This window comes from Lampetra planeri, chromosome 28 (genome assembly GCF_965212315.1).
Source record: "Lampetra planeri chromosome 28, kcLamPlan1.2.h2, whole genome shotgun sequence".
In the NCBI taxonomy this organism is placed as follows: domain Eukaryota; kingdom Metazoa; phylum Chordata; class Hyperoartia; order Petromyzontiformes; family Petromyzontidae; genus Lampetra; species Lampetra planeri.
In genome coordinates this window covers 4,253,113-4,280,225 of record NC_136134.1, presented here as the reverse complement: position 1 = coordinate 4,280,225, position 27,113 = coordinate 4,253,113, and the positions used below count along the sequence as shown (strand labels likewise).

The 27,113-nt window shown below is 43.2% G+C and overlaps 1 protein-coding gene across 1 annotated transcript; it reads right to left on the bottom strand.

Annotated features, from left to right (window-relative positions):
* On the bottom strand, nucleotides 1-27,113 carry LOC144728332 (alpha-enolase). The gene is made up of 12 exons (XM_078607692.1): nucleotides 26,992-27,113; nucleotides 20,345-20,436; nucleotides 16,921-17,016; nucleotides 13,906-13,964; nucleotides 13,469-13,538; nucleotides 12,370-12,503; nucleotides 11,643-11,865; nucleotides 4,423-4,620; nucleotides 3,498-3,699; nucleotides 1,821-1,929; nucleotides 966-1,024; nucleotides 1-427 (listed from the first exon to the last, which is right to left on the bottom strand). Exons 2-12 carry the CDS (start codon nucleotides 20,427-20,429, stop codon nucleotides 358-360), a joined length of 1,305 nt encoding a protein of 434 aa, XP_078463818.1. The 5' UTR covers nucleotides 20,430-20,436; nucleotides 26,992-27,113; the 3' UTR covers nucleotides 1-357.

The following is a 27,113-nucleotide window of genomic DNA, read 5'->3' as shown; positions in this document are numbered from 1 at the left end:
TGTCATTTCAATGATTTTATTTTGCACAGCTGAATATGCAGCTACAAATCAGCTGGTGCGGTTGCAGACTTAGCGCACGCAGTAACAGCACACGGACAGGAACGGCAAAGGAGACCGCAACTAAAAGTACTTTCTCTGGAGCAAGTACACACTTTAGATAAATCACGATGACAATGACAACATAAACCATCACAACACCGACCGCACTGTTACTGAAGCAACCGTAGTGTGTCACGGCTTGTTTATAGGGTTTTTTCTTTTTGTATTTCTGCTAGCGTAGCTGCCATATTCAGCCTTAGGTTTCTTGAAGCAAACTGGCCGCCCGATCAAGCCTTGGTTACGATGGCCTTGCTTTCTTTACTTGATCTGGGGGTTGCGGAAGCTGCGGCCAGCAAACTTGGCCTTGTCCCCAAGCTCCTCCTCAATCCTGCGGAGTAAAAAAAAAAGGCAGCGTTAAAAATGTGCAGCCCTGTAAGTGCTTGCTCCACGCCACTGCTGGCGGAAGGGCCTCCCACTCGAGGCAGCTCTAAAGAGCCCCTCACGAGGGAATTTTTGCTCTACTCTTCCACGCTTGCAGATTTGGAGGTGGCAGTACCCACGCTTTACCCCGCCGCCGATCGACTGTGGTGAACCCATTTACACTGCTGGGTGGACAGAGGCAGGGGAGGGATTACTTTAGAATATTTTTTTAGACTGGAGGAATCCGATGAGCTATGAAGCGCTTTTTCACAGCTGGACCATTGTTTCAACTGGCAAGATCGGAGGAGATCGAACCAGCGACCTCTATTGCAAATCCATTGTTTTTGCTATTTACATTACAACATCCCACAGATGTAACAATGGTGAAAAAGCGCATGAATGCATGTACATCCAACAATGTCGGAGTGAACGTCACAGAGTTATTCATTATGAGACGGAGAATCTTTGCGAATGGACACCTGCTGTGCAACTTTGTTTGGGCTTACCTCATGATCTGGTTGTACTTGGACAGACGCTCGGATCTGCAGGGGGCACCAGTCTTGATCTGAAAAAAGAAAGACAAAATATTGATTCACCTTAAACCTTCTGCTTACCTTTACATTATATTGTCCAATAAAGATGCAACACGGCTACTTGCCAGTTCTACATAATACAATGGAATCATCAACTATTGACTTTGAACATAAAACAACTAATAATAATGCTAAAGTACAAATTTTACACCAATGATATTGTTCACGATATCAAAATCTAATAAATCAAGTAAAAACGCTAAACCAAAAATACAATGCAGTGACACTTGTTACACCCAAAGCTGAACACATGGCAAGCCGAGGTTTAACACCAAAGTCCACAATATACACATCCCCAGAAGAGCCAATCAAAGGGCAGGGTTTACAAAATTAATTTGCCTCCTAGTCCATTGACGCTCGTGCATTCACACACGCACGAGTCCCTCTTTACTATTGGCCACAAGCCTACCATTACCGTGCCAGCAATGGTACGCCAGTGGTCCCAACACTCATAGTAACCAATGCCAGTACTACTAATGATAACCCAACACTAACCACAAACCCCACCATTTCTATATATATAAATATGCATCTGCAGCACTTTGTCAATCCAATGGTGAATGAGGGCCATGCCATGTTGGTCGTGGAAGCTGTTTGACCACACTTCACTACGCTGGTCAGTGCGGGTTAACGAAGGCAGGGGAGCAGAGAGCAACAGTTGGACCCATGGAGTTTGCGGCATTGCCTTCCACGTAGCCTTGCGAACGCACGTGCGCTTGAGTTTTAACCGCGACAAGGTGACGATGCGCCGCTGCTCGGACAACGCACCTGGCCGGTGCACAGCCCAACGACGAGGTCAGCGATGAAGGTGTCCTCGGTCTCACCGGAGCGGTGGCTCACCATGACGCCCCAGCCGTTGTTCTGGGCCAGCTTGCAGCTGTTGGTCACGTGGAGAACACAATCCACGCAGGAGACGACAATAGGCGCCGTGTTAAAAAGGTGCGGCGGCCGGGAGAGGAGGGTGCAACGATGCATCGATTGCCATCCATTATTTCAGCTCATGATGATACACGCATTTAATAGTTAAGAAAAAAAATATGTTATCAAATTTAAATATGCGGTATTTAATGGAGTTCACATCATGCCATCTAATCATCGAATGCCCGAATCATTCTACCCTACCGTGTACTTTGCGTATATGGGGGCTACATTTGTGCGACTGCCTTCGTGTCTTTAAGGCCACTGCAACGGTGAGCTGCTGCACAAATCATATACTCCTGTCCGTGCTCATTGGACGGTTATGCTCAGATTCCTCTGCAGCTCCCCATCCTGAAATCCCCTCCTGCTTACAGCAAACACTTAGGACTACATTATTTTAACCCTATATGCCGCCACCTCTAGTTAGGACGCACTGCATGTATATAGAAATGCAATGCATATAGTCCTTGCCAGCGAGTGATTGATATTACTAATCTCACCATCATTACACAATATACCAGAGATAACATTCGGCAAAATGCAAAAAAATGGCGCCTTCCTTGAGGAAAATCTACTTTTTGGGGGGTTATTGCCATGTAAAGTGACCATTAAAAAGCCAAATGTTCCTTAAACAAAAAGGTTAAAAAAATTGTTTGTGCAATACTCTTTATTTGCACGCCCCCATCATAACGTGTTTAAAAGCAATGTTAATTTACTTCTGTGTCTTCAGATACGAGTGTTTCGGCACTGTTTATCCAACCCAACCCAAACAGCACTGCAAAAAACAGCTGGCTGAGTGTCAGCTGGCTTGTCGCCAACAGTCACACCACGAGCCTTCCCATGGGAGAAACCGATACGAGGGTGTTGCACAGACTCCAAATTTAGCAAGGTGACTCCACAAGCATTGAGCTCGATCATCGATATCCCCAGTCTGGTCCGCAGGAGGTCATGGCCTAATTTTACAGCACGGACAAAAGTGTCCTCCTGTAAAGTGCATTTCTAAATTATGCCCTGAAGTACAGCCCCTTTTAAAAAGTTATAACCATTCACTCAATAACACGGTGGCCTTTGTGAATCAATCAAAACAGGGACAACACTATGAACAGCTAAAGAGTGTACTACGGTGCGCATATTGTGGCAAGAGATAGGCCCTTTAAAATGATCAAGCAGAGATCACCAGTCAACCCAGAGTCATTCACAGACCACCTACATAACTCTGCAGTCTTAATTATTCTCCTAAACAATGTAACACAACACTGTGCTACGATGCAGATTGCACAAGTAGAAAAATATGGAAGTAAAGGGGCAGCCTTGTAATTACTAGCCCACGCCACTGCTGGCAGAAGAATCTCCACTACAGCGAGCTCTGTTGAGTTCTTTAAGAGAGAATATTGTCAACCATCCCATGCTGGCAAGATGGACAATAACTACGGCGATTTATGATTATTTTTGTCAATGATTAATGACAACGGACAATGATGTACACAAGAGGGCGCAGGAGGACAACGGAGAAGGAGGGACACTCACGCCTTGATGGACTCGGTGACAGAGCCGATCTGGTTCACTTTGAGCAGCAGGCAGTTGCAGGCCTTGACATCCACAGCCTTCTGGATGCGCTTGGGGTTGGTGACGGTCAAGTCGTCGCCAACGATCTGGATTTTGGTGTTGGCCGTGATCTTGGTCCAGGCTTCCCAGTCATCCTGGTCAAAGGGATCCTCAATGGACACCACTGCACACATACGGGAGACAAGAGTTATTTCTTTAGTCTCAGCAAGGCTCGGTTTAGCAAACACCCATTAGACTCGGCATGGTGAATGAATGGGTGGTGGGGGCAGTGGTACGCCTAACCACCTTTGATAATGAGAGAGACCACACCAACCCTCTGTATTAATTTGTATTACTTTTATTATGAAGGCAGGACTAATTTTGACAATGGTCAGGGTGGTTTCTGCCATCATATGTAACAGGATGGAGTGGTCACAAAGAGAAAACAAAGGCAGGAATACAGAATATATCCAAACACACGCTGGTAAACGACAAGTGCCACAAGTGGGAATCTAATAAAAATGGCAGGACAACACACTAGAGGGTGGTGTTGGACAGCCAGCAAGCACAAAGCCCAGCCATGACGTTACAACATCCCCCCAGGTACTCGTTTAAAAAACGGAATCAATTTTGCGTTGGGGCCCAGGACGAGTTCAGAGGTTTCTTGCCAACGATGTTCTGCACGGTCAGCCATCGATCCTAGGCGTCCAGGTATCTTGGTGCAGCGCGATATTCACACGGATAAGTACCTGCATCACTCCTCCACATTGCGTGCGTGCGCGCACGAGTACACACACACGCGTGTGGCACAGCGTGTATTACGGCCTTTATAGGTGCTCACTAACAGCACTTGCCCCTACAGTCTGTTAAGGCTATACGGGGAATCTTTATCTTTGTCTTTGCCTACCTGGGTAGTCCTTGGTGAAGCCATGGTACAGTTCGGCCAGCTTGTCAGGGGTGATGTAGCGCTTGGGGTCGTCGGGTGACTTGAAGTCCAGGTCGTACATGCCCTTGCGGTAGAACTCGGAGGCTGCCACGTCCATGCCGATGACGATCTTGTCTGAGTAGCCCGCCTTGTTGATGGCGGTCTTGAGCAGCTCCAAGGCTGGTTATGAAACGGGGAGGTGGGGGAACAAAAGAGGAAACGTGACGGTTACAACAGCCATGCTTAAGACTCCCCCATTAGAATGTACATCAGGTCTATCAATGGATGTATGCAGAACTTCTTTCATATCAATGTAGGTAACTGTGCTAACCAGAGGTGGGGGAAAGTCAACAAACTAAAAACACAAATGCGAGCTCAGACAGTGATAAATGATGGTTATTATAGTAGTAATGTGGAAATAACCACCTCGTGTATTTTTGATGACAGTAGGAATAATATAATAATCTATCCATTTGGACAGCCTCGAGTGTTAATTCACATATCCACACATTTATGTGAATTGCAAAGGATAGCAAAGTGGAGTATCAATCAGTGGCTCGGAAAAACCAATGGAGAATAACATTGCCCAGGATCCATTTGAGCTTGGATACAGCAAACGCAGACAATATACTGCCAATGTTATCTGTAGTATTGTCGGATTTTTTTTCCCCTCAAAAAGAATATTATTGTAGAAAGTCTGAGCAACTACTCTTCAGGATGTACAGCGTCTATTGGGAGTGTCACCACAATGGCCATCACCAGATACGTATTTACAATGTACTGTACTCTAGTATTTATTTATTTTAAATGGACAAAGTCGCCGGTTTTGTTCCAAGCACACAAACACAGCTATTTAATTATAAAGCAGCTTAAAAAGTGAAAAGGTTTAATGGAACACAATCTAGCAACGTGAACGCGACGTGACCTCGCACCTGTTAATTAACGCCGGATCACATTCTCGCGTTTCGAAAGGAGGGGCTTGGGAAGATTAGGCTGGGCCCAAGACATGTGCTCGACAACCCTCCTCCGTTGCTACCAATTTGACCGCAAACCTCCACTGCGCTACAAAAGCTCGAGGGCGTGTAGACAGACGTGCACAGACACGACCGTTTTCAGTTACCTTGACGCACCGGGGAAATCTTAGACCGAAGTGCAAAGTGCAGTATCGTACCTCTCTTGTCTATTTTTAAAAAAAGCCGAACTAATTTGGAAAAATTAGTGAAAGTGGCAAATCATAAAATTGGTTTAATGGCAGCAATGCACATCTGGACCAAAACATAAATGGTTACAGTCACTGGAAAAGGAGCTTGCAGTCTCCAACGATAACTCCACTTTTATGTACAAACCTTCATTTTCTACTTACAAAACCAGAATTGCAATCTAACTGAAATTGCTTGGATGCGTTTATAAAGCTGCATCCAATTTCATAATGCAACACTTGGCAAAAGCAACTTTGAATACAAATTCTCACGTTGCCTGCAGAATTTGGCAGTATGGCCAACATCGTAATGGCCACCACTGCATGTCATCATGATTACGGGACAATTGATGACTGATGTGATCATTATTACATTCATTACTGGGACCAGAGGACATTTTCCCCCATTGTGGTTCTGTTACGGTCAATGGAGGACCATGCACTCTGGGATGTGGAGCAAAATGGATGTGCAGTGCATTGTGGAGTATGGGCATGCCCTGCCAATGACTTGCACATTGTTTGGCCAAGACAGACACAAAAAAGGGACTTAAGTTCAGATAATTGCTTAAAAAGTTACTTATGAAAATGGTATTTAAGCCAATGGCAATTGCAGAAGAAAGTGTTATTCAAGTACAACTCAATAGTCTCCCAATGAGATTTTCTTCTCAGAAGGGAAAAACGGGTTTTTATAATTGATCCTCTCAATCTCTTGCAATGACTTAATCTTATCTGCCCTTAAGAGCCGTTTTTTTCTGGAAAGGCAAGCTTGGGCTTCTTTAAACCGACGCAAAGATTTTCTCGTACGCTCCAATTGATTCTCGTCCAAACCACAGTAATCACCAATGGAAACATCGGGTAATTTATGTATTTAACGTAGCTGTCAATGAAGACTGAGAACATAAAATCACTTAACTTGATAAACATATTTCTATTCTAATTTACAACCATGGCTTGACCACTTAAGATTCTGGCTCTACACACAAGATACATGCATTCACACTCAAGCCAACTGGCCAGTGAACTAAGCCACCCAGCCTATGCGCAAATTCCATTGGGTGCGCCGCTGCACCCAACAATTATTTCGGAATGTCGAGCCATCATAGGCTAGGTGAACTGAACGAATGCCGGTGCTTGTTTTGCCACTTCTGCCAGTGTCCATGCCATTTTATATGGTGCAGCACGCACGGTTGGAGGGCGGGTAAACAATTTGACATAAGCAGAGCAGCACTTTTTGCTCGGTGGAGAATTATTCATTATACAAACACAAGAGGAATTCCTCTAAAGCGAAAGAGAGCAGGTGGTCGCAAAATGCCCCTTGGCTGCCACCCAAACAAGAGAAGAAGCTTCGGGTGTTGCAGCCTGGCAAGGCTTTGCATATGGGTGAATGCCAAGCACAAAGGCAATGTTCTACAAGAAGGCAGACACGCCGCCGCATACACGCCCTATAAACTAAAGTGCTATGGGTAAATGAACACGCAACATCTAAAAGCAACATAATCTGTATCGTGCATTTACCGCCTGAATGGCCTACTAGAACACCTCCATGTGTACTATATAACCAATGTTGCATGAACCAAAATAATGTTAGTTCAGCATAGTATGCAGACTACATCTTAAGTCACGGTATCCCTGCAAAAGCAAAGAGACACGGCGACATTAAATTTATACTGCTCCCAGACAATCCATGAAGGGATTTTCCACATTATTGTGATGTGGCCAGTCTTTCAATGTTGAAACTTACTTTTAATGGCCGCTTGCAGTATATGTTCCATTTAAAGCGTCAACCCACTGTGTAGTGTGGTCTAACAACTCCAATGACTGACATGGGAATAGCTTCATCCATCATTTGATTGATAACAAATAAAATAATAACGTACAGCGCCTTTGTCAAAGTGTTTTAAACATAGGAGTGAAGATTTTTTATTTACTGGATGTTACATAAATTCAGTGAACAGTCATGCCATTATAAGCATTCGAAACAAGTAGCTTTGAAGATGAAGCTTCAGAGAAAAATTATATATTTGCCCTTGGAGGCACTAAAGACAATGTCTTATGTCACAAGCTCATGTCTGTTTAACAGCTGCAAGAGAAAAAAAACGCTTAATGTTTCCGGTTTACAAGGGTTCTAGTAACACCTTTCTATGTTATAAAACGTCTCTCTCTCCAGCTGTTCTAATACCTGACAATGAATATTTAAGTAACATTCTGAGCATCAATGCATTCATACGTAGCATGATAATTGTTTCTTTCATTACGCTACTGGCTAATACGATTGGCACAAATATGAAGATATTTCAAATGTGAATGGTGTGTCTGTATATTATACAGCAGTAGGCTTGGACATCTGTTCAAGCAGTGTAGATGAGCAACACTGCAGTGAAATATGCTTGCTAAGACATTTAACGTACAGCCATTTGTCAATCCACTGCTGAATGAAGGTCTCCCCCCAGGCAGTGTCAGTTGTGGGGGATGTTTGACCATACTTCACCACGTTACTCCGTACAGGTTAGTGAAGGGTAGGGGAGGGGCAAAAGAGTTTTAGATATAACTTGCCAAACCTGGGGAGGCCTTCATCCAGCAGTGGACCGACCATGGCTGGTGATGAAAAACTGGACTATACTGATGAATAATGCATTTAAATGTGCACTATTGGACACAAAAATGGCATCCACTCCCAAGGTGCCTTTGCTACACTTTTGCCCAAAAGCTAATCATTTCAATTGCACGCAACGGATCGTTACGAAAACAAGTGCTGCTGTGTAAATACAGCAAAAACACCAACCCCAATAATAAAATAGAGGGCCCGTTGGCGTTCGTCTAAGACCAGCTACTGCGATTTCAAATAACTTTTTCTGGTTATTTATTCTAGCATGTATTAGTGCGCCCATTCGAGTTCTGGGGCGGAGGCAGGCATGGGAATGATAATTAATACATTCATGATCAGCAATCGCCTGTTCGGCTCCACTCTGGCATCACTATATCAATGTCACCTGCTGTCTAGCCACAGGCTAGCACACATTAACATTTTTTTACGCAAATATATTTTACGGGTGGAATTTGTAAGAACGGAAGCCTCATTAGGCCAAAGATTGCTCATTTGCCACAAGACTGAGGCGTTTGATTCGGAGGGTTAGACGAAATGTTCATTGCAAAACGGACAAATTGGCCACAAACCGGCAGCCAAGGGCTCACCTCTTTTGTATGGAGCAAAACGAGGATTTGATAAAAAAAACCAGTTGCGTGCCGATTTCGATAGGTGAAATAATAATAAAAACATCTAATGAAAGTCTTAAGCCACAGCTTTCCACGGGATAAATAGAGCTCTCGCCCTAGGCTACTGGGCTACTTAGAAAATGTGCTCCCTAACATTTTATGAGCATTCATTGGCTTCCAGAGTGCGTTCCTGCTCACAAGGCTTGAGTGTGGGTGCAGGAACTGTAAACTGTGGAGACTGAAAATAGGCAATTAGTAATAAAACGGGCAATACCACGCTGGGTTGAAGGTTCTTTTTCAACCAACTCAGAAATGATTAACTTTCAATAATAAACAATTGAAAAATGTGAAAAAGTTTACCATGTCATAAAAAATTGTTAAAGTACAGCAATTATTTGACAACTTACAACTCCTAATAAGTGACTGCCCAACCTTTAATATGTTATACACACCAAAGTGTTGCAAAATTGTAATTGTCTATGCAAACTCATAAGTTGATATGCACGCATTAGAGAAAGTACTGGCGATACCAGAAGAATGGTAAGGGAATTAGAATAACACACATGTTATTTATTCCTATAGGAACCCATGACAAACTCTCCAGGTCTCCCTGCCATAACTAAAATTACTTAAGCAACTACACAGTCACCGATTTTTACAATATAAATCACTTACACTCACATGGGACAGAATGCTTAAATGCAAATACAGTACTAAATGTGTGCGAACTACACTGAACAAATGAACGTAACTGGCAGCAGAGGGTTTTGCATTCTAATTATGTGTGGTGTGCATGTAGTTAACGGGTCTGAGAACATTAACTCAAAAAAGGTGTGCACTTTGATCGACGATGTAAATCCTATTAAAATGTTAAACATTGAGAAGTGGCGAGACAGCCTGAGCAGATGGAAACAGCTATCCACTCAGGAGTAGTGCCAACTTAAATTTGTGTAAATTGGAATTAATGCATTATTTTTATGAAAACTGTGCAAATATGTCCGTCCTGCACTGTTATTTTTCCATTTTTAAATGTTCGTTTGCATAACACAAATCGCTTGTGTTCTGATTAGAGAAGCAGGCTCATTATTCGTATACTTTGCTTTAAATATTTTTTCACGTGCCATCCAACCATGTGGAGCTGCTGGTTGCCTCAATATTTAAAAACGAACTAGGGACAGCTGATAATTAATATATAGAAACAAAGTGTGACTTTGCCACAGAGGGAATCTTACAAAGTGCAGACATGGAAAAAATATATATTTACTTGCACAACTCTTGCAACTGGCAAAACTGGTCCTTTATCGACCACCTGTCTGCTTTAAGCTACCTTAGCATGTGGGTACTATTTCGTTCTTTTTGTAATGTTATTATTATGAAACAAAAAGCCGCTGGAATTTCTGGCAATGCCATTCACCCAGATGCCTTAATAATTATCATACTGTGGCAAGTGGACTTGTGGGCACAGTATCTGCAGTGTGGCACCACACCATGTGTTTTAAAGCAACAGAGAATAAACAAATGTATTTATTTTGTGCCAATATATTTTTTAGAGATATCTGTGGTTGGCCATCGCAGAACAAAAAAGGGCTGTCATTTTTTTTTTAAAGAAACATCTGTAGAACAGAAGGTAGTTGATCGGATGTCAGCAGAAATAAAACACTTAAGGTTCCCCCCCCCCCCCCCCCGAAAACAAGTGCAGAGCTAACGCCTTGTAAATTTTATTATAAAAAGGGTGTGCTGCTTAGGATAATTACCAAAAGCAGTTGCATAACTTGTCTGGCCGGAAGCAAAATATACTTGTGTAGTGACATAGAATCGGTCACTTAGCACCATAGCGCTTGTTGCTGGCAGGGAATGGGATCTGCAGTTACAGCAGCCCTGACTGACAGCAGGTTAGAGAAGGGGCATGTGGTGGGAAGCCCGGGAACCCGCTAGTAGGTTCTAGAGAGGGGGCGTGACCGGGGCGGAGCGAGGCCACGCTGGGAATATAAAAGGAGGCCCTGAGTGAGAGCTCGGGGCTGTCGTTTGGAGCGGGATCCCGTCGCGCTGCTGGAGTCTTTGTCGCCGTCTCCACCATCTCGGCGTCGTCAGTCAGGCAGTCTGCCAGCTGTCCTGACTGGGAGCCGTAGTTACTAAGTGTGAACTATTAAGGCTGTTAATAAACAGAGTGCCTCCTACTCTTAGTGTCTCCGAGTCAGTCACTCCACTTGCATATATCTACAACCTTCATTAGATATATCTGCGATGATGATAGTAATCATGGACTTAGAGTTCCGTAAACCTTTATTTTAATTACGCATTATGTGGAAACACAAGCGTAACAACTGATTTGAGGCAGAATATGAGACAGGGTTGTTAGGTTCATATAAAAAAAAACACATCTGGGAACTTGCTTAAAGTAAAAAATAATATTTGTGTACTGGGCAAAGTGGCACATGCCTTTTATCCACATTTTGTAAAATTATCATTGAGAATTCCAACCTGCAAGGCTGTACAGCAAGTGGGTTACTCAATGTTATTAACAGGTACTCCTGTTTCCCTCGACATGCAAAACACTCGTTTAGGAATTGGCCAAACATCCCGACGCAGAATTATCTTGCAATGGAATCCTGAGAACTTTCGAAAGCTCTCCTGCATAAATATAGCGAGCAGACACGTGGATTTATAATTGTGAAATCTGAAGATTCCAGCCCAGAATCTCAGCAGTGCCGTCTCGGTGCTCCGAGACAAACATATGCTCCCTCCTCCAAGTAACCACACCCAGCCACCGGCTCACCGACTGACCACTCACCTTCCTTGTTTTCCAGGATGTTGGGGGCAAAGCCACCCTCATCACCCACGTTGGTGGCATCCTTGCCGTACTTCTCCTTGATGACTCCCTTGAGGTTGTGGTAGACCTCGGCGCCAATGCGCAACGCCTCGTGGAAGCTGGAGGCCCCGACCGGCAGGATCATGAACTCCTGCATGGCCAGCTTGTTCCCGGCGTGGGAGCCGCCATTGATGACGTTGAAGGCCTGGGTGTTACCAGCACAGTGCATCAGGGAGGAATGTGGTAAGGGGTTGTGTATCCATACATCGGCGTTACTACATGGACACACAAAAATAGCTGAATAGTAGAACTGAAAGTAATCTTAACACCAGGCATGTGTAGACCTCAGCTAAGCGTATGCAGACCCAAAGTCTCCCACTGAGAAACCAAGACAGAGCACCAGCAGACACTACTGAACACAATCAATCAAACCTCCGAAGACAGAGATGATGAAAAACAGAGCCAGGCTCAATGCAGACCCAGATACACACCGCAAAAAATATCCAAACCTATGCAGACCCCAGCCAACCTAACACAAATGCACACAAACTGCCGAGCACAAAACAACATATGCAGATCAGCGTGTAGTCTGCCCCCCAAAGTGAGATCACAGCAAGACTTATCCAATGCATACCTCAGCCAAACCAGGGCCAGCTAGAGAAGACCACCCAATGGCCTAGCCAGAGGCACAGAGAGCTAGAGCTCTTACCGGCACGGGCAGGATGACTTCCTTGTGTCCAGCGAGGTCGGCGATGTGGCGGTAGAGGGGCACGCCCTTCTCAGCTGCCGCGGCCTTGCACACGGCCAGGGACACACCGAGGATGGCGTTGGCTCCAAACTTGGCTGCACACACCACAGATGCGCAGAGACAGATACCTCAATAGTAGTCGCATTCCTCCTGTTAGCCGGGCCCAAGCACACGGCTTCAATTAACATCAATCGGCTGGAGACGTTATAGGAATTTAATTTCGTGAGATTCCCCCCCCCCCCACCAACAGGTGAGGTGCCAGGGGGCAAGGCGCAAATCCAAGATTTTCTTAGAATTTGGCGAGACACTACATCGAGAAGTGGTTTACCAAGTGCAGCCACATGCATAATGAGACTTTGAGACGGTCTTGACAATTACTAAGTGGTAACAGTTCAACTGATATCAGTATGCGGGAAGGAAATTTTGGTGCCATCATTTATAATACACTGCGAAAAACAATGTCTTTACAAATTTTGGCCGTAAAAAAAATCCAACATTAAAACCAGCATGGCACAAGCAGGCCACTGAGGTGGTGACAAATAATTGGCAATCTCCTTCATCTCCCCAGTGTTGATGTTCACACCAGCAGCACTTTACTTGGCTGTGGCAATCATTTAAGGCCAAGTCAGAGACGAGTGACCCAATTGAAGTTCAGATACCAAGCATTTCAAAAACATGCCAACAATGATGATGAACCCTCTCAAGTGCAGTTTGTTATTGAAGTGTTTGTCTATCATTTCTTAATTTCGATAGCTCCGTTTCCTTCATTATGCTAAACGCAACATTAACATAACAATTTCATCAACACGTAAACACATGCACAATTCGACAGATTTATTACCAGCATGAGAATCCATTTTTAATCAATTAATGCATTTTTACATGCCTATCAGACACCACTTTTCAACCAATGTTATCTGGCAAACAATGAACTCCGATCACTGGGTTTGTATTGCAATGTGCTCCTCTATACATTCCAACCACACGCACACGTGCAGAGGCATAGTCCCAGAGCATGGTCAGAAAGCACAGCAGACACGTGCGACTTTGCAGTACGTACACTTGTTCTCAGTTCCGTCCAGTTCCAGCATGAAGTTGTCAATCTTCTCCTGATCGACCACACTGAAGTTCTGCACAAAGGTAAAAAATAAAAATCACTCTAAAAATCCCTTTTAATCACAGCACTGGGATCATGCATACAAAATACATTATGTAATGAATACACAAACACGGTAGTTTGAAACAAGAGTTATTATCAGCCACTTTGAGTGTCTAAATAAGCTGCCGACTACCACTGGCAGTTCGGTATATTTTATATTTATACTAGTCCATTTAAAAAGCAGTTTCCACCACACAGTAAGATGGCTAGTCTTGGAAAAAAGTAAGTTGAAGTAGAATTATCACTATTCATTACACCGACATTCACTTGTCTTAAGGCAAGTTCAGATGCTCAATTGTGCAAGAAGTGTGAAAATCCAGTTGTGATAAAGTGCCTACCTTAGCAATGAGGGCTGGGGCAATCTCCTTGTTGATGTGGTTCACGGCCTTGAGCACACCTAAGACAAGAGTACAGGAAATACAATAAATGTGTTTACTTCCAAATTTCCTGGAATAATATATCCAAGTCAACTTTCTCCATTCCCAAAAACAAACTTTTGCGGTAGAACCAATCCTCCTCCGATGGCCTCCAAATCAGCGATGAAAATTCCACATCCCTTTGACTGGGACCATTAATCGACCCAGTAGAGCCAATGGACAAAGTGAAATCCCCAATCAGGATCTGAAACTGCAGCCTTCCAATTGTGAGTCAAGCACTAGCAGAGTGTTTCCCAGCTGGATCATTGGCAAATGAAAAACACATTAATATTTCAGTCTGTACTCCCTGTGTGATGAGAGCAAATGTTAAAACCTGAAACTTTTTCCACCAATAGATAATGGACTAATAAACATTAAATATTTACTCAAGCTGCCAAGCTACGCAAGCATAGGCTACACACACGAGCTGTTTTATAATTCATTACAAATAGCAAAACCTAATTCCATCCAGCACTTTAAGGCGGCCACATTTTTACTTCACCAGAACCACAAACTGTGCGGCTAAAAAAAACACTGGCAACCTCAAATAGCGCTTTTGAAATTTTCAATTTACCATTCTTACTTATAAAACTAATTTTTTGTCTGTCCGTGTGTAGACGAACCTTGCGACGCTTTTACCTCGAAAAACTGTGGGGTTTACGTTTTTAAAAAGTACCCAGATATCACACGATAAGCCCGGGGGCGAGCCAGCGCTATTTAGATTTCCCATCCGTAAACTTTTGAGTAGTTAAATTAACCATTTATTACTATTATTATATTACTCCGCTGAGCACGCACCAAAGCACGCATCTGCGCATGCGAAACGCTGACCCGTGGTTGCCCTAGCAACGCACACACGTGATCGGTGGGGACGGAAAAATTAACATTCGCGTTAAAAACGCAACAAAAATACACAACACCGAGGTAAATTCTTCACAGTGTGATGTCTTCTTCTCCCCCTCCCCCCAAAATGTGCAGTTACTAATAATAGAGTCTGTAGATACTACTGTAGAGCGGGCGGGGGGGATGGTGGGGGGGGTAGCAGTCCAGTCCCAGCCTGCCAAGGTGCCACCTCGGCCGGCTGGGCAATCTAGGCGAGGCTAGGGTCTCTGCACGGGACTAGGCCTCACCATGGCACTCTGTTAAGTTAGTAGTTGCTATCGAGTCAGCATATACTACTATTGAGATAGTAGTTACGACTATAGTCAGTAGATACTCCTGTATAGTAAATAGATACTGCTCAAGAGTCAGTAATTACTACTATAGTCAGTATATACTGCTGCAGAGTCGGTAGATACTATTGTAGGGTCACTAGATACTACTATAGTCAGTCGTTACGACTGGGCTCAGTAGATACTACTATACAGTCAGTAACTACAACTACAGTCAGCAGATACTACGATAGTCAGTAGATACTACTATAGAATCAGTAGATACTTCTGTAGTCACTAGATATTACTCACTCTATTGTATGTAAGATGTGTAGGTATATATGCCTATACGGAGGTAAAAATGTTTTTTGAGGGGGGGGGGGTGGGTCGACAATTTTCGGAAACCTTTTAGATCAACTATTTACCCCCCACTTTCTATAACATTTTGGACTTCTTAAAGCCTCTTATAGTTGTTGACGGACAAATGGACAGACAAACGGAACGCCGGGCTTTCACAATAGCTTAGTACTTGTGTATGTTTATGTAATGTTTTAAAGAGAAGTTTTGAAATATATATTTTTCCCCTGGGCAATGCCGGGTACTTCCCGCTAGTAAAGAATAAAATAGCGTTTTCTGGAGATAAGAAGCACATTTTCCCCAGGATTTAAAGAGCAGGGGTGCAATTTATTAATCTACGAGGTGTGTGTTTCTAGATTTGTATATCTTTGACACTGGCCATGAGTTAAGCGCCATTTTACTTTCCAGAGTTTATGCTAACAATTCGTTTTTCATTAATAGCGATATTAGGCAATACAATTTAGCTCATTTAGGCCAGATACATAAAACTAAAATGACGCAAATAAAAATACCGTAGTAGTATATGCATAAAAAAATATATGTATGTTGTAATTTTTCCAGTGCTACTAATTATAATAATTTACTTTCAACACCAGTTTTTATTACAGTTGATGAACCTCAATATCTTTTTACCGAAAAGCTGAGCAACACAACCAGTGCTCTTTAAGCAAAGTTTTATAATCCACTAAAAAACGTTAAGCAAAAGAGAATTAAAAAATACCAGTTTTTTATTGCAGCTCATAATTGGTTTTCCAAAGTCACATGACCAAGACTGCATTGCTATTGGCAGGATTTCTGCAGGGTTTTTACTTATCGTATCAAGTTAGTCAATGAGGCTTATGTCCTTATTAAAGAATCCAGTAGCCATGTGCTACTTCATAAAAGATGCCCGTGCAGCTCTCAGAAGCACTGCCAATGTAAGCCAGTACATCTGGCAAGAGACCGCGTGTGGGGGGTAAGAGGACTGAACTATTTTCAGAGGTATGCATGCCGTTGATAAAAGGTAATATTCAATATTAAAAGAAGCATATAACAAACCGTTTAAATTGTGTGGCTGTTGTGTTATTGAGCCTGGGTCACTCTGATGACAACAACTGTATAACTCGCTACAATCACGCACACTCAAAGATCACCCCATATAGCCTTGAACAGACTGCTGGAGCAAATGCTGTTAGAGAGCACCCATTATGGCTGGCAGGCCAAGTCAAACTAGGGGAGGCCCAGCAACAATTTTGATATCACTCGCCACCATTACCCGAGGCCGGGAATTGAAGTTGGGTCGGCAGGTTCGTAGCACCGATTAGCACAGCTGTCTACGTGTGGTGTGAAAGAAGTTCAACATACATACATAGTAGAGCACACTAACCACCATTTCCCTCTTCATACTCACTCACACTCCATTGCAAGCACACACACACAAAGGACGCACCCTTTCCCAGGTAACGGGACTTGTCCCCATCGCGCAGCTCCAGGGCCTCATAGATGCCAGTGGAGGCACCGCTGGGCACGGCAGCACGGAAACGACCTGCAGGACAAGAGGAAAGCGTGGCAAGGTCACTCACCTCGCCTAGTCTCACAACCAGGGGCGCAGCCCACTGTGGGTGTCAGAACACCACCCAATATTATTACAGCCAGACATCGTGGTATTGTGTCATTTAAAAAAAAGTGGACTCAAAATCGTGGTATTTTTGAGTCCATGTTTTTCTCCCCTCGACAAAGTGCACCAATTCTGATTATGCTCCAACTATTCCTATAATTGTTCTTTTATATGAATTCTACTCAGTAACACCTAGTATAAGTGTTATTATTTGCATGATCATATAACTCTTATTTATAAACTACAAACGTTAAGCATTATTTGATTGGATTCATGCTAACAAAAAAATTACAATACACCATGCTCGATGTTAAGCGCACTTTCAAATAAGGATCCATCTCCCGAGCCGAGCTTTAGCCTCCCGTCTATCCTAGGCAAAGCCCAGTGACCCAGATACTGCAATTGGATTGGCAGCACTGCCGCTAATATTCATTCGCTTGGTGTTCACTCTGAAGCTCAAGACCACAGCATGCATTATTACATCACAAGGCTCAGGCTTTGCTTTTGCGTGGCGTAGCCCAGAAGCCATGTGCTTTCAATGGCATATATGAAATGTAAGCTGCATAAAGACAAACATAGCAAGCACAATAAACTTGCATCCATTCTTCAAAGCTGGGCTGCACGTGTTACAAATAAGCTTCCTTGGCAAACGCAAGAGACGTCTGCAAGTCATATGAAATTGGCCACCATCACTGCATTACATATTAATATGGAAACCACAGACAGATTTATGGAGGACTGTTTTGGTGATAGGAGGTCGAATGTAATACTGTTTTTGTAGGTGGGTATTCAAGATCCAGGTATGGGTGCACAAAGCTTTATGGAGAAAATTACACACTTTTTTAATAACAATTTTGTTTTTCTCATTTGAATTCCAATCTGATGCCAGAGGCAGTAATGCAGCGCAAGTGGATGGTACTAACACAGCTGAAATCTCTATTGAAAGTTATGCATTTGTTTTCCGTTTTACTATTTGATGGGTTTCATATCATGACAAGAATGATTAAAGGTAAAGGTTTTGACATTCTGAATCTCCAAGGCAGGGTCTCTCAACCCCAGTTCTTGCGACTCATCATCGTACAGCTTTCCATGACAAGGGGTTGGGGGGTTAGCTGCTTGCAGTGGCTTAAATTGTATAAGAATAGATAAGATTGGTAATCACCAAAAGGGTAATTTGCGGGGAGTTGCCAACCCTTCAGTTGCGAAAGACTCGTCGTCTGGAAGAAAGGTTATTTGATAGGAAAAGGAAGCCCCTGCTTGGCAATTTTAAGAATGGAGAAGGGAAGATGCAAGATCAGATAGCAGGGACTTAAACTCGAGCCAATAACTCTCTTTGGCAGATACAAAGAGAGCATAAAAAGTAGTTTTTAGACATTTTTGAAATTTTCTTTAAACCGGGTAAATGAATATACCAAATTAGACTAGGAACAATAGCAATATGTAATTTAATAAGTGTATGTCGTCCATGCTACATTTATAGTTGAAAGAGTGACACAGCCTACCAAGGATTATTCAATTTTATTTTTTCATAAATAACTCTTTGCTGAAATACATGAGGAATCTACTGGGTTTTCCACAGCACAGATGGAGGGGTGATTAATATGGTTTAACCGCAATGGCTGTTTTTCCTACGTGAAACATAAAATCCACTGACAAAGAGTGAGATGCCCCTTCCTTAAAGTTCCTAGGCATGACTCGCTGCGATTTAGATTACTGAATAGTTTAGGATTGAACCTTTCGTAACTGCTGAAATTATACTCATTGGTTTTTTCGGTAGAGTCACGTATGTAGAAATAAAATAAAATTCAAATAAATAAAATGAAATTAAAATAAACAGTTATAAAGATGAGAAAGTACACTCATAGTATGTTCTATAAAACACGTGTTTTTAAAACGCTAATTTGATATAACGCGATTAATATAATCGGGGAAAAACGTTTTCTATAACGTGGATGCGTGAAGAAAACTGCGTCACGCGCGTAAGAATAAGCGGTTGTACAACCGCCTCGGCATCGCATCGCACCGCACAAGGCTGGATACTGCTGGATGCTTCCCACATGCCTCAGTCTATTCAGCCTGTATAAGCATCACGTGTTTTGTCGCGGACTGTGCTTTACCCGATATATTACTTATTAGAACGCGATTTTTCCATAACGCGGTGTTCCTCAGGAACGCAACGACCGCGTTATATAGAACAAGACTGCAATTACAATAGAACTTTTCTTATCAGAGTCCTCTATTACACATGGGCCCCAAGCTGGTCTGCAAATATTTCTATTGTCTGCAGATTGATAATTTAAATAATCTACATTGGGCCAATGTGGAAGAGTTATTTTTCTGAATAACAGGATCTGTGAAAAGTGCCTCCCCGTGTCAATGCATACAAACATGTGTTCCAACGAAGAAACATACATTACAGTGCTGCAAATTAATGTATTATGTACAGTATGTGCACACTGGAAATGTCTTGTGTGCACGGACACTGTATACTGCATTACAGGGTTTATTCAAAAGTATAGGAGTCTTATTTATTTGTAATATTAACCATGGTATTAAAATCATAATTTTACACGCGTAAGATAACACACTCTTACTGTACATATGGTGCAGCATATAAATACAGGTAGACCATGTGCATTTTTTTTCCCCCTTTCAAATTTGGTCACGTCCGCATACAGTAACGCAGCGTAACTGCGGTCATGGATACCGTTAACATTACTGTGGTAACAAAACCGCAGCACGCACACATGCACACGATAGGTTGCCAGGACAGACAGATTGACGACAGAGGATAAAGGGGGGTGGGAGAGGGCGGAGCAGGAGACAAGAACTCCAAAGACAAAGATCTCCCGTATAGCCTTTAGAGAATGTTGTGGCAAGTGCTGTTTGCTAAGTAGCACCCATGAAGGCCGGCACAACACGAGGGGGTGGGTGGCCAGCATCACGCTCAGCCGCCTTTGTCTCCCCAGTAGCAATGTTCACACATCGCCCCAGCTACTAATTTGAAGCAGTCGACCAAGGCAAGGGCCAGAACCGATTCGGATAAAATCGTCACTGCTGTTGGGTGGTCCTGAGTGGGAATCTGAACTCGAGGCGCCGGGTTCGTAGCACAGCATGCTCACCCTTGTGCATTACCACTCCCGAATAGAACCCCACCCACAGGCTGACCCACCCCCACCTGCTTCTACCCCTTCTCCTCCCCACCCACCCACCCCAAGCTACGTCTGCGAGGGAGGCGCAGCAACATGGCGCTTACCCTTGCCGGTGTAGAGGTCAACTTCGACCGTGGGGTTCCCACGGGAGTCCAGGATTTCCCGAGCGTGGATCTTGCTGATCGACATGGTGGCTCTGCGAAGGACAAGATTTAACATCGTTAAAATCGGCAAGCGGTATTACCCTGCCGTAGAGTGCTCTCTAATGCACGGTGGTGCATTTGAAAGAAGCAGCAGCTGCAATGCCGACTACATGCCCTGCCAGGTTTATCCATTAAGGAGACTTTCAAAGGATAATTCAGGGACACAGTCCTTAACCGAAACCGTAGGTTATCCCCAACGTTGCAGCATTGTGGAATGACTTCCTCGTAGCTACAGAATTATTTAATGGACGAGTGCTATAGATTGGACCATCAAAGAAAATAATATCCGCTTTGTTCACCACCCCCCACATCACCTCTGATGCGGTGTAAAAAGTAATTTCGCTTTTATATGCCAGCTTGACCCAACAAAAACGTCTGTAAGCGTGATAAATGCTCCAGGGCAAATTACTATTAAACCTTGCTAAGAAACATTACTGCAATGTAGTTAATACGTAATGAATGCAAATACACGTACGTGTGAATTAACGGAATCAGTGTGCTCACGTGACAAAATAAGTTATAAAAGAACAGGTTGCTTTTCATGGCCGGTTCTCCTCTTACAGGGTGTGCCATCAAAGAATGCACGGGCTTTATTTCATTATTTGTTGCCAAAACTCCCCGTCTTCAACAAAACCTCAAAATCCCAGGTAATGGCCAACAACGAGAACATGAAATTGGCGCTTTGGAATGCACTTAAACATATGCACAATTGCTTTGCAGATCGATTGCTCAAAATGTACTCTGGGCACAGGTAAGGCAATAAGCCAGACAGAAAGGGACCGATCTGCTTCATCGCAGCAGAGGATTGGTTTTACAAGGTCACGGGACTTGACCAAGAACGAGTCTGCATTCGCATACATTCTTTGCAAGAGCGGAATATGGCTTTATTTGTTGTTCATTAGCAGAGGCACATAACTCTGAGGCCACTGTGCCAAATGAAACGTGAAACACTTTGCATGTAAAAAATTACCGTCACGTTTGTAACCTTGGAATCGACCCAGCATCCCCGGCAACCCCCACCTACCAGCCACCCCTTTTGCTGGATGCCCAACTAAAAATACACGGACCACCCCCCCCACCCCCTAACTTCAGACACATTCTACTGGGGTCAATCCAGGATCGAATTGCGTCTCCTTGCAATGGGACCACGAGCCAAATTTACCGACCAAAAAAGGTCATCGGAAGAGTGTGCCAACTGGCGTACAGTTTCTGTCTGAGAGAGTCAGTCGAACTTTTTTTTTTACACCAGGTAGCGTTCAGGCGACAGTAAATCCCAAGTGAAAAGGCCAAGTAAAAAATGCAACTTTGCACCCATTCCAAAAAGGGTATTTGCATGTCCAACTGTACACATTTGCATTTACACTGCAACTAACGACAATTTAACTAAATGCACAACACACAGAGAAGTTAATGAAATTTGCAATAAGGACGTAGATTGTTGAATTAAGTGACATTCAATACTAATACGTCTGACAAGTAGATTTTTTTTGTTTTAATACAAGATAAATATGTTAAGATTCATCACAAATTGTTGTTGGACACACATCGGCATTCATAGCTTCACCAGCCTGCAATGACGAGCACAGGGATTTATGGGGGGTGGCCCTCATTCAGCAGTAGATTGACCAAGGACTGTGTACATGTTCACAGGCATTTGTAAACTTAGAACCTTTGAATGTCAAAAGAACGTCATTATGTCTCACCCACGGACCATTACACAAGACCAATTAAATTAACCATCAACAAAACCTTCGAAACCTTTTAATTGCTGAAGCGCTGATGCTGTTTTGCCATAACCATAAAAATCAATGTGACCCAAATTCCAGGGTTATTTGAACCCATCTACAGATGTTTACACAAACAGGTCATTGTGTAGGGTGAAAACAACTGTGCAACGCTCATCGACAGAAGCCTTACACAACAGAGAAACAGCAAAACACATGTTCCACAGTTGATCGCTATGAAAACAATGCAGTTGAAATCATCGACTAGGAACGGGACATGAGAACTGAAATTGAGAGCTGAAATTGAGAGCTGAAATCTGATCGACAAACAAGCAAAGGGTTGTCCTTTGCAAGTGCATGGAGGACGAGCTTGTAAGGTAAGGTTAAATATATATTTTTATATGTAAAATAATCCTTGAGAATTGTAGTAATAAAATGGTTCCAAATGGTGTCCATGGTGCAATAAAAATCTAAAAACACTTTTTTTTGCTTCCAGTCTACACATTGTCATGCGGCGGTTTGAATGATACGACATTGCAAAAAAAGTATTATTCACACAAAACGTCCGTAGAAATCGATGTTGCTCAACCAGTTTCCAGCTCAGGGAGTATACCCTACCGGACACAAAGGACACATTTTTTTTCCAAATGCGGTTCTTTATTACAGTACATAAAAACGTCAGCGCGTGCACAGGTTTGGTGGAGTTTTGCATCGCAGGATCGTGAGGTGGTAGCAGAGGGTTGGGCAGGACTTCATCCAGCAGTAGCGTGACCATGGCTGATGATTACATCAAACTGCACGTAGACTGGTGCCAAAGAAATAAGATTTTTGGCTTTAAAAGTATACGACCTCAAAACGCCAATTTAAGGTACTCTTTTCTCAAACCATTCAAAATATGTGCTGCATATACAGTAGAAGCACCCAGCAAATATTATAAGTAGCAATTCATCTCTGGGATAATTATTAAATCCTTGAGCAGCGTATCAATACAAATAAAACTGTGCTCACTTTAAAGCAAACAGTAAAATTATATGGACATAACAGACCCTGTGATTATTACTCGCAAGAGTGGCCAATGTTATTTTGAATAGAAACTCAAACGATCACGGTTCATATAAATGTGTTATCATGTACTTGCATTTGAAACACTTAGCAGCACGAAAGGTGTGAATGATTGTGGGATTAGACTAATGCAACACAAGAATGGAAATGCCATACTATACAGTATGTAGTACTCTATTCCCATATATTCTCTACATCGTGTGGTTTGTGAGATTCTTCATTTGCTGAAAACCAAAGCCATTAGTCCAGGCAAATGGTTTATTCTGGTCAAGTGTAGCCTATATTTAAATCAGGCACTGCAGAAGCCACTGTACTGCAATTCACTGCCCATAAATTATTGCATCGTTGTCAGGTTCATATTTAGGGGAAGGATTTTTTTTTTATAATTCGCAATTTTTGTTATCTGCCGGTCACCATATGCATTAGCATTTCTAAACGAAGGGTAGATCTTGTTTTTTGGTCAAATGAGCCATTGCTTACTCATCTAGGCCCCCCCGTGAATGTTTAAATTAATCAATAAACCCACTCTATATTCCCTGCAGCTAGGCGACACAGCTCAGCGGGTTGACGTGGAAATTGCTCGCAAGGCATAATCAAGCAATTTCACAGTGCAGTAGTTAATAAGAGACCATGATTACAATGAGGTCACCTCAGGCAAGGCCGCAGAGGGACGACCGAGCCAGCCCTGGCCTTTTATAAAGGACCACATTACGGCTGTAAGTGTCGTGACAGGTCCACTCAAGTGACAGTCTCTCAAAGTTCATGCCCACCCACAAAATTCTGAGGCTAAGGGGCACTGAGGGGGCGGGGAGCACAAGGGAGCTGTCTTTAGCAGCAACAGCAGCCACCAAAAAAACCCAACCCCCTCGTGCTCAAAATCTCCACTGGGGAGCATGACTCACGCTGCCCACGTCACGAGTACGTGCCTTCCGGCTCGCACGTCCTCATGCACGGCTCGCAACACTCACCGCACGATGGCTCTTTCCAATGTGCCCCACACCCCCCCACAGTTTTAAAATAGAACGGCGAAACCTAATGCCACGTGATGAACGATATACAGTGTGAACGTGAACTGGGATGAATTGGGAACCACTTCATTTGTGAACTTGGAATACAGGTGATGACCTGTTTGAGCGAGCAGCAAGCTTCATGCAGTGGATAACATGTTGCACATTTGTATGCAGCACACAAAAACTGCAGTGCGCCATTAAACTTCCTATTTCTCGGCACTGCACGCCCATTTCCTAAAGAAAATTATTACAGTGCTGTAACACAGTATATTTATAGTGGTCAAATTATAAAAGCACACTTTTACAGGAGTACCTACTGTGGTCCAAATGCTTTTATTGGTACACAGACTCTGGTATTAATTACACGGGAACATTTTTTGTATCGTGTATGCCACGAAAAAGGTGTGAGTTATTAAAATTATGCCCTTTAGTCCGGAAAAGGTTACATGGGAGGTAACACTCCTCTCCAGGAGTCTAATTAGGATGCTGGAAAGAAAATCCCGGTTGTGTTTTTTTGCATTTGGGGTAAAACCCATAAACACGCTATCCTGTTTACCACGAAAATATTAAGAAACCGCATTGCAATTTTTGCATGGGGCTAAGCCATACATTACCCAAACGCAAACGGACACGTGTGTGTGTGCGTGAGCTCAGAGGATGAATGACAATGCAGTATTGAATTACACACCACCAGCCAGCCGTCCTTCCCTCGACTGTGTGTAATGGGCTCGGCTCGCCATGCGTTGTACCCACAAGGTCACTCCAATGACACCATTCACTGCACTGAAGGGACACTTCTCGTGCACTGTACACCATTATTACTACGTGCAGACCGGCACACACCACACAATCTTGGTAGGAAGCCAAAGGCAATGTTGTGCTTGTGAGTGCGGCAGTGCAGGCTTTTTCTTTTAGCCGTGAGTGTGCTCGGGTGAAGGTTTACTACGAGAGAGATAATATAATCGTATTGCTGTGCATGGTCTGTGGGTGTGTTTAGCATTCCAATCAGCCACCCGTTGCTACAAACTAGCTCACACAGTTCAAAGTTCAGTCTACATCCTGGACAGTGCAAAGTCTTGCTTGGTCTGTCATCATTGCTCTTTCATTAGTTATTATTAACTGACACAGTTAATAACGTGTTGGTTTTGCACTTGTTGGAATCAAGGTGTGTCACCCATTCATTTATTATTTCTTAACGGAAAAAAATTCTTGCTGCGTGCCATTGCGAGCTCCATATATACACAGCGGTGCAATTGACAAGAGCATCAACGTATCGATGTTGCGTCTTACTTTTTAAAAACACCAATACGTTCTGCAGCTTTCAAGCACATTACTCGTGCCTTAAAAGCCGTGCTCAAGTTAACATTGCCGCTGCTACTGCCAACAGCGTTGAAGATTAACACAAACTGGGTGGACATTTGCCTCAAACGCACCATTTGGAATTACGGGAAACACTTAACGCCCACACGAGTTGCTTCTTGCAGAGAAATTAGAACATTCTCGAAGCATGCACCACCGTGTCAAGTTACTTACGGACTTGATTTACTACCTCTGCAACCGAGTTGCTGGGGGCAGGTGCATCACGAGTTGGTATCAAACATTCCCTACCTCATTTTATATCCCCCCCCCCCAACAACAACTAATGAACCAAACTGAAGCAATGTTACGTCCCGTCTCCCCCTCCTCACCATTTATTTCACAGCGAATTATATATAAAGAGTAGATGAACCTACCATTGGAACCTCATTTGCCAGTAGAAAAATATGATAAGTTTTTTTACCCTTCTATCTGGCAACAAAACTGATTTTTTTTTTTACAAGGAGCCATGTTTGCATAGACCACAATACCTGTCAGAATGCAAAAAAAAACACAACTCTGAAAATGATATGCATTGTCCTTGAAGTTGATTGGTCCACACCTGAGACAGCTTTCCTTAGAGCCTAGTCTCACATGGTGTTGGACCAGATGACACCAAAAGGCGCACAACTCAGAGACAATGCACCATCAGAGTATGAGAGCTCGGGGTAAGCATTTACACCATTGGAATCTCCTTTGCCAGTAGCAAAATATGATAATTGTTTTACCCTTTAATCTGGCAACAAAACTGATACCTTTTTTAACAAGGAGTCATGGATGAACCTTAGTCAACGATGAGTTTTGCATTTTTACACACGACTCAGAGCTGTCAAGTGCCGAGTCCAAAGTGACGACACTCTCGTATAAATATGCATTTTCTTTTTTTAAGTGCACATGCATATATGTATGCATACATATGTACATGTATGCACACAAGCATGCATACATACATACATATCTGCATGTAACCATGTTAACATGTATGCATGTATACATACATGTATATAGACATATTTACATGTGTGTATGTGTGTATGCAAACATACATACATAAATGCAAAAAAATACACCTTTGATTCGCACGGTTGGCTACGTACGGTGCAAAAGAAGTTCACCATCTATTACACAACTTAAAAGTCGTAACAACGTCGATCTTTACAGGTGTAGCGACGCCGCTGATGCACCCATCTCCTGTGACTCTCCTTCCAACATCTCCCGCGGTATAACCCGTGCAATGGCAGTGTGCGTACGTGCATAGCGCGCACGTACATCGATTCAAACGCAGCGAGCGAACATGACATGCCACGTCTCCGTTGCAACCTGCGGTTATTATCACGGTAATATTATTATTCTAAGAGTCTCTATTTCTACAGACGGCGTATCATCATCCTCTCACCTGAGGCGTTGAGGGAGAGGCTTGTGAAGTTGCTGCGGCTGCTACTGCTGCGCTGTGGAAGAGCGAGGGGGCTGGCGGGACACTCAGAACGCTCCGCTTCCTTTTAAAGGCAAATTGGCGGG

What these genes read in the sequence shown, in the direction of transcription:
- LOC144728332 (XM_078607692.1), bottom strand. Translation starts at nt 20,429, where the DNA reads ATGTCGATCAGCAAGATCCACGCTCGGGAAATCCTGGACTCCCGTGGG. An exon ending in CCCCAGCCCTCATTGCTAAG is followed by an intron (nt 13,539 to 13,905) that starts GTAGGCACTTTA and finishes ACCTTTGTGCAG; the next exon opens with AACTTCAGTGTGGTCGATCA. An exon ending in CATCCTGGAAAACAAGGAAG is followed by an intron (nt 4,621 to 11,642) that starts GTGAGTGGTCAG and finishes TTTCATAACCAG; the next exon opens with CCTTGGAGCTGCTCAAGACC.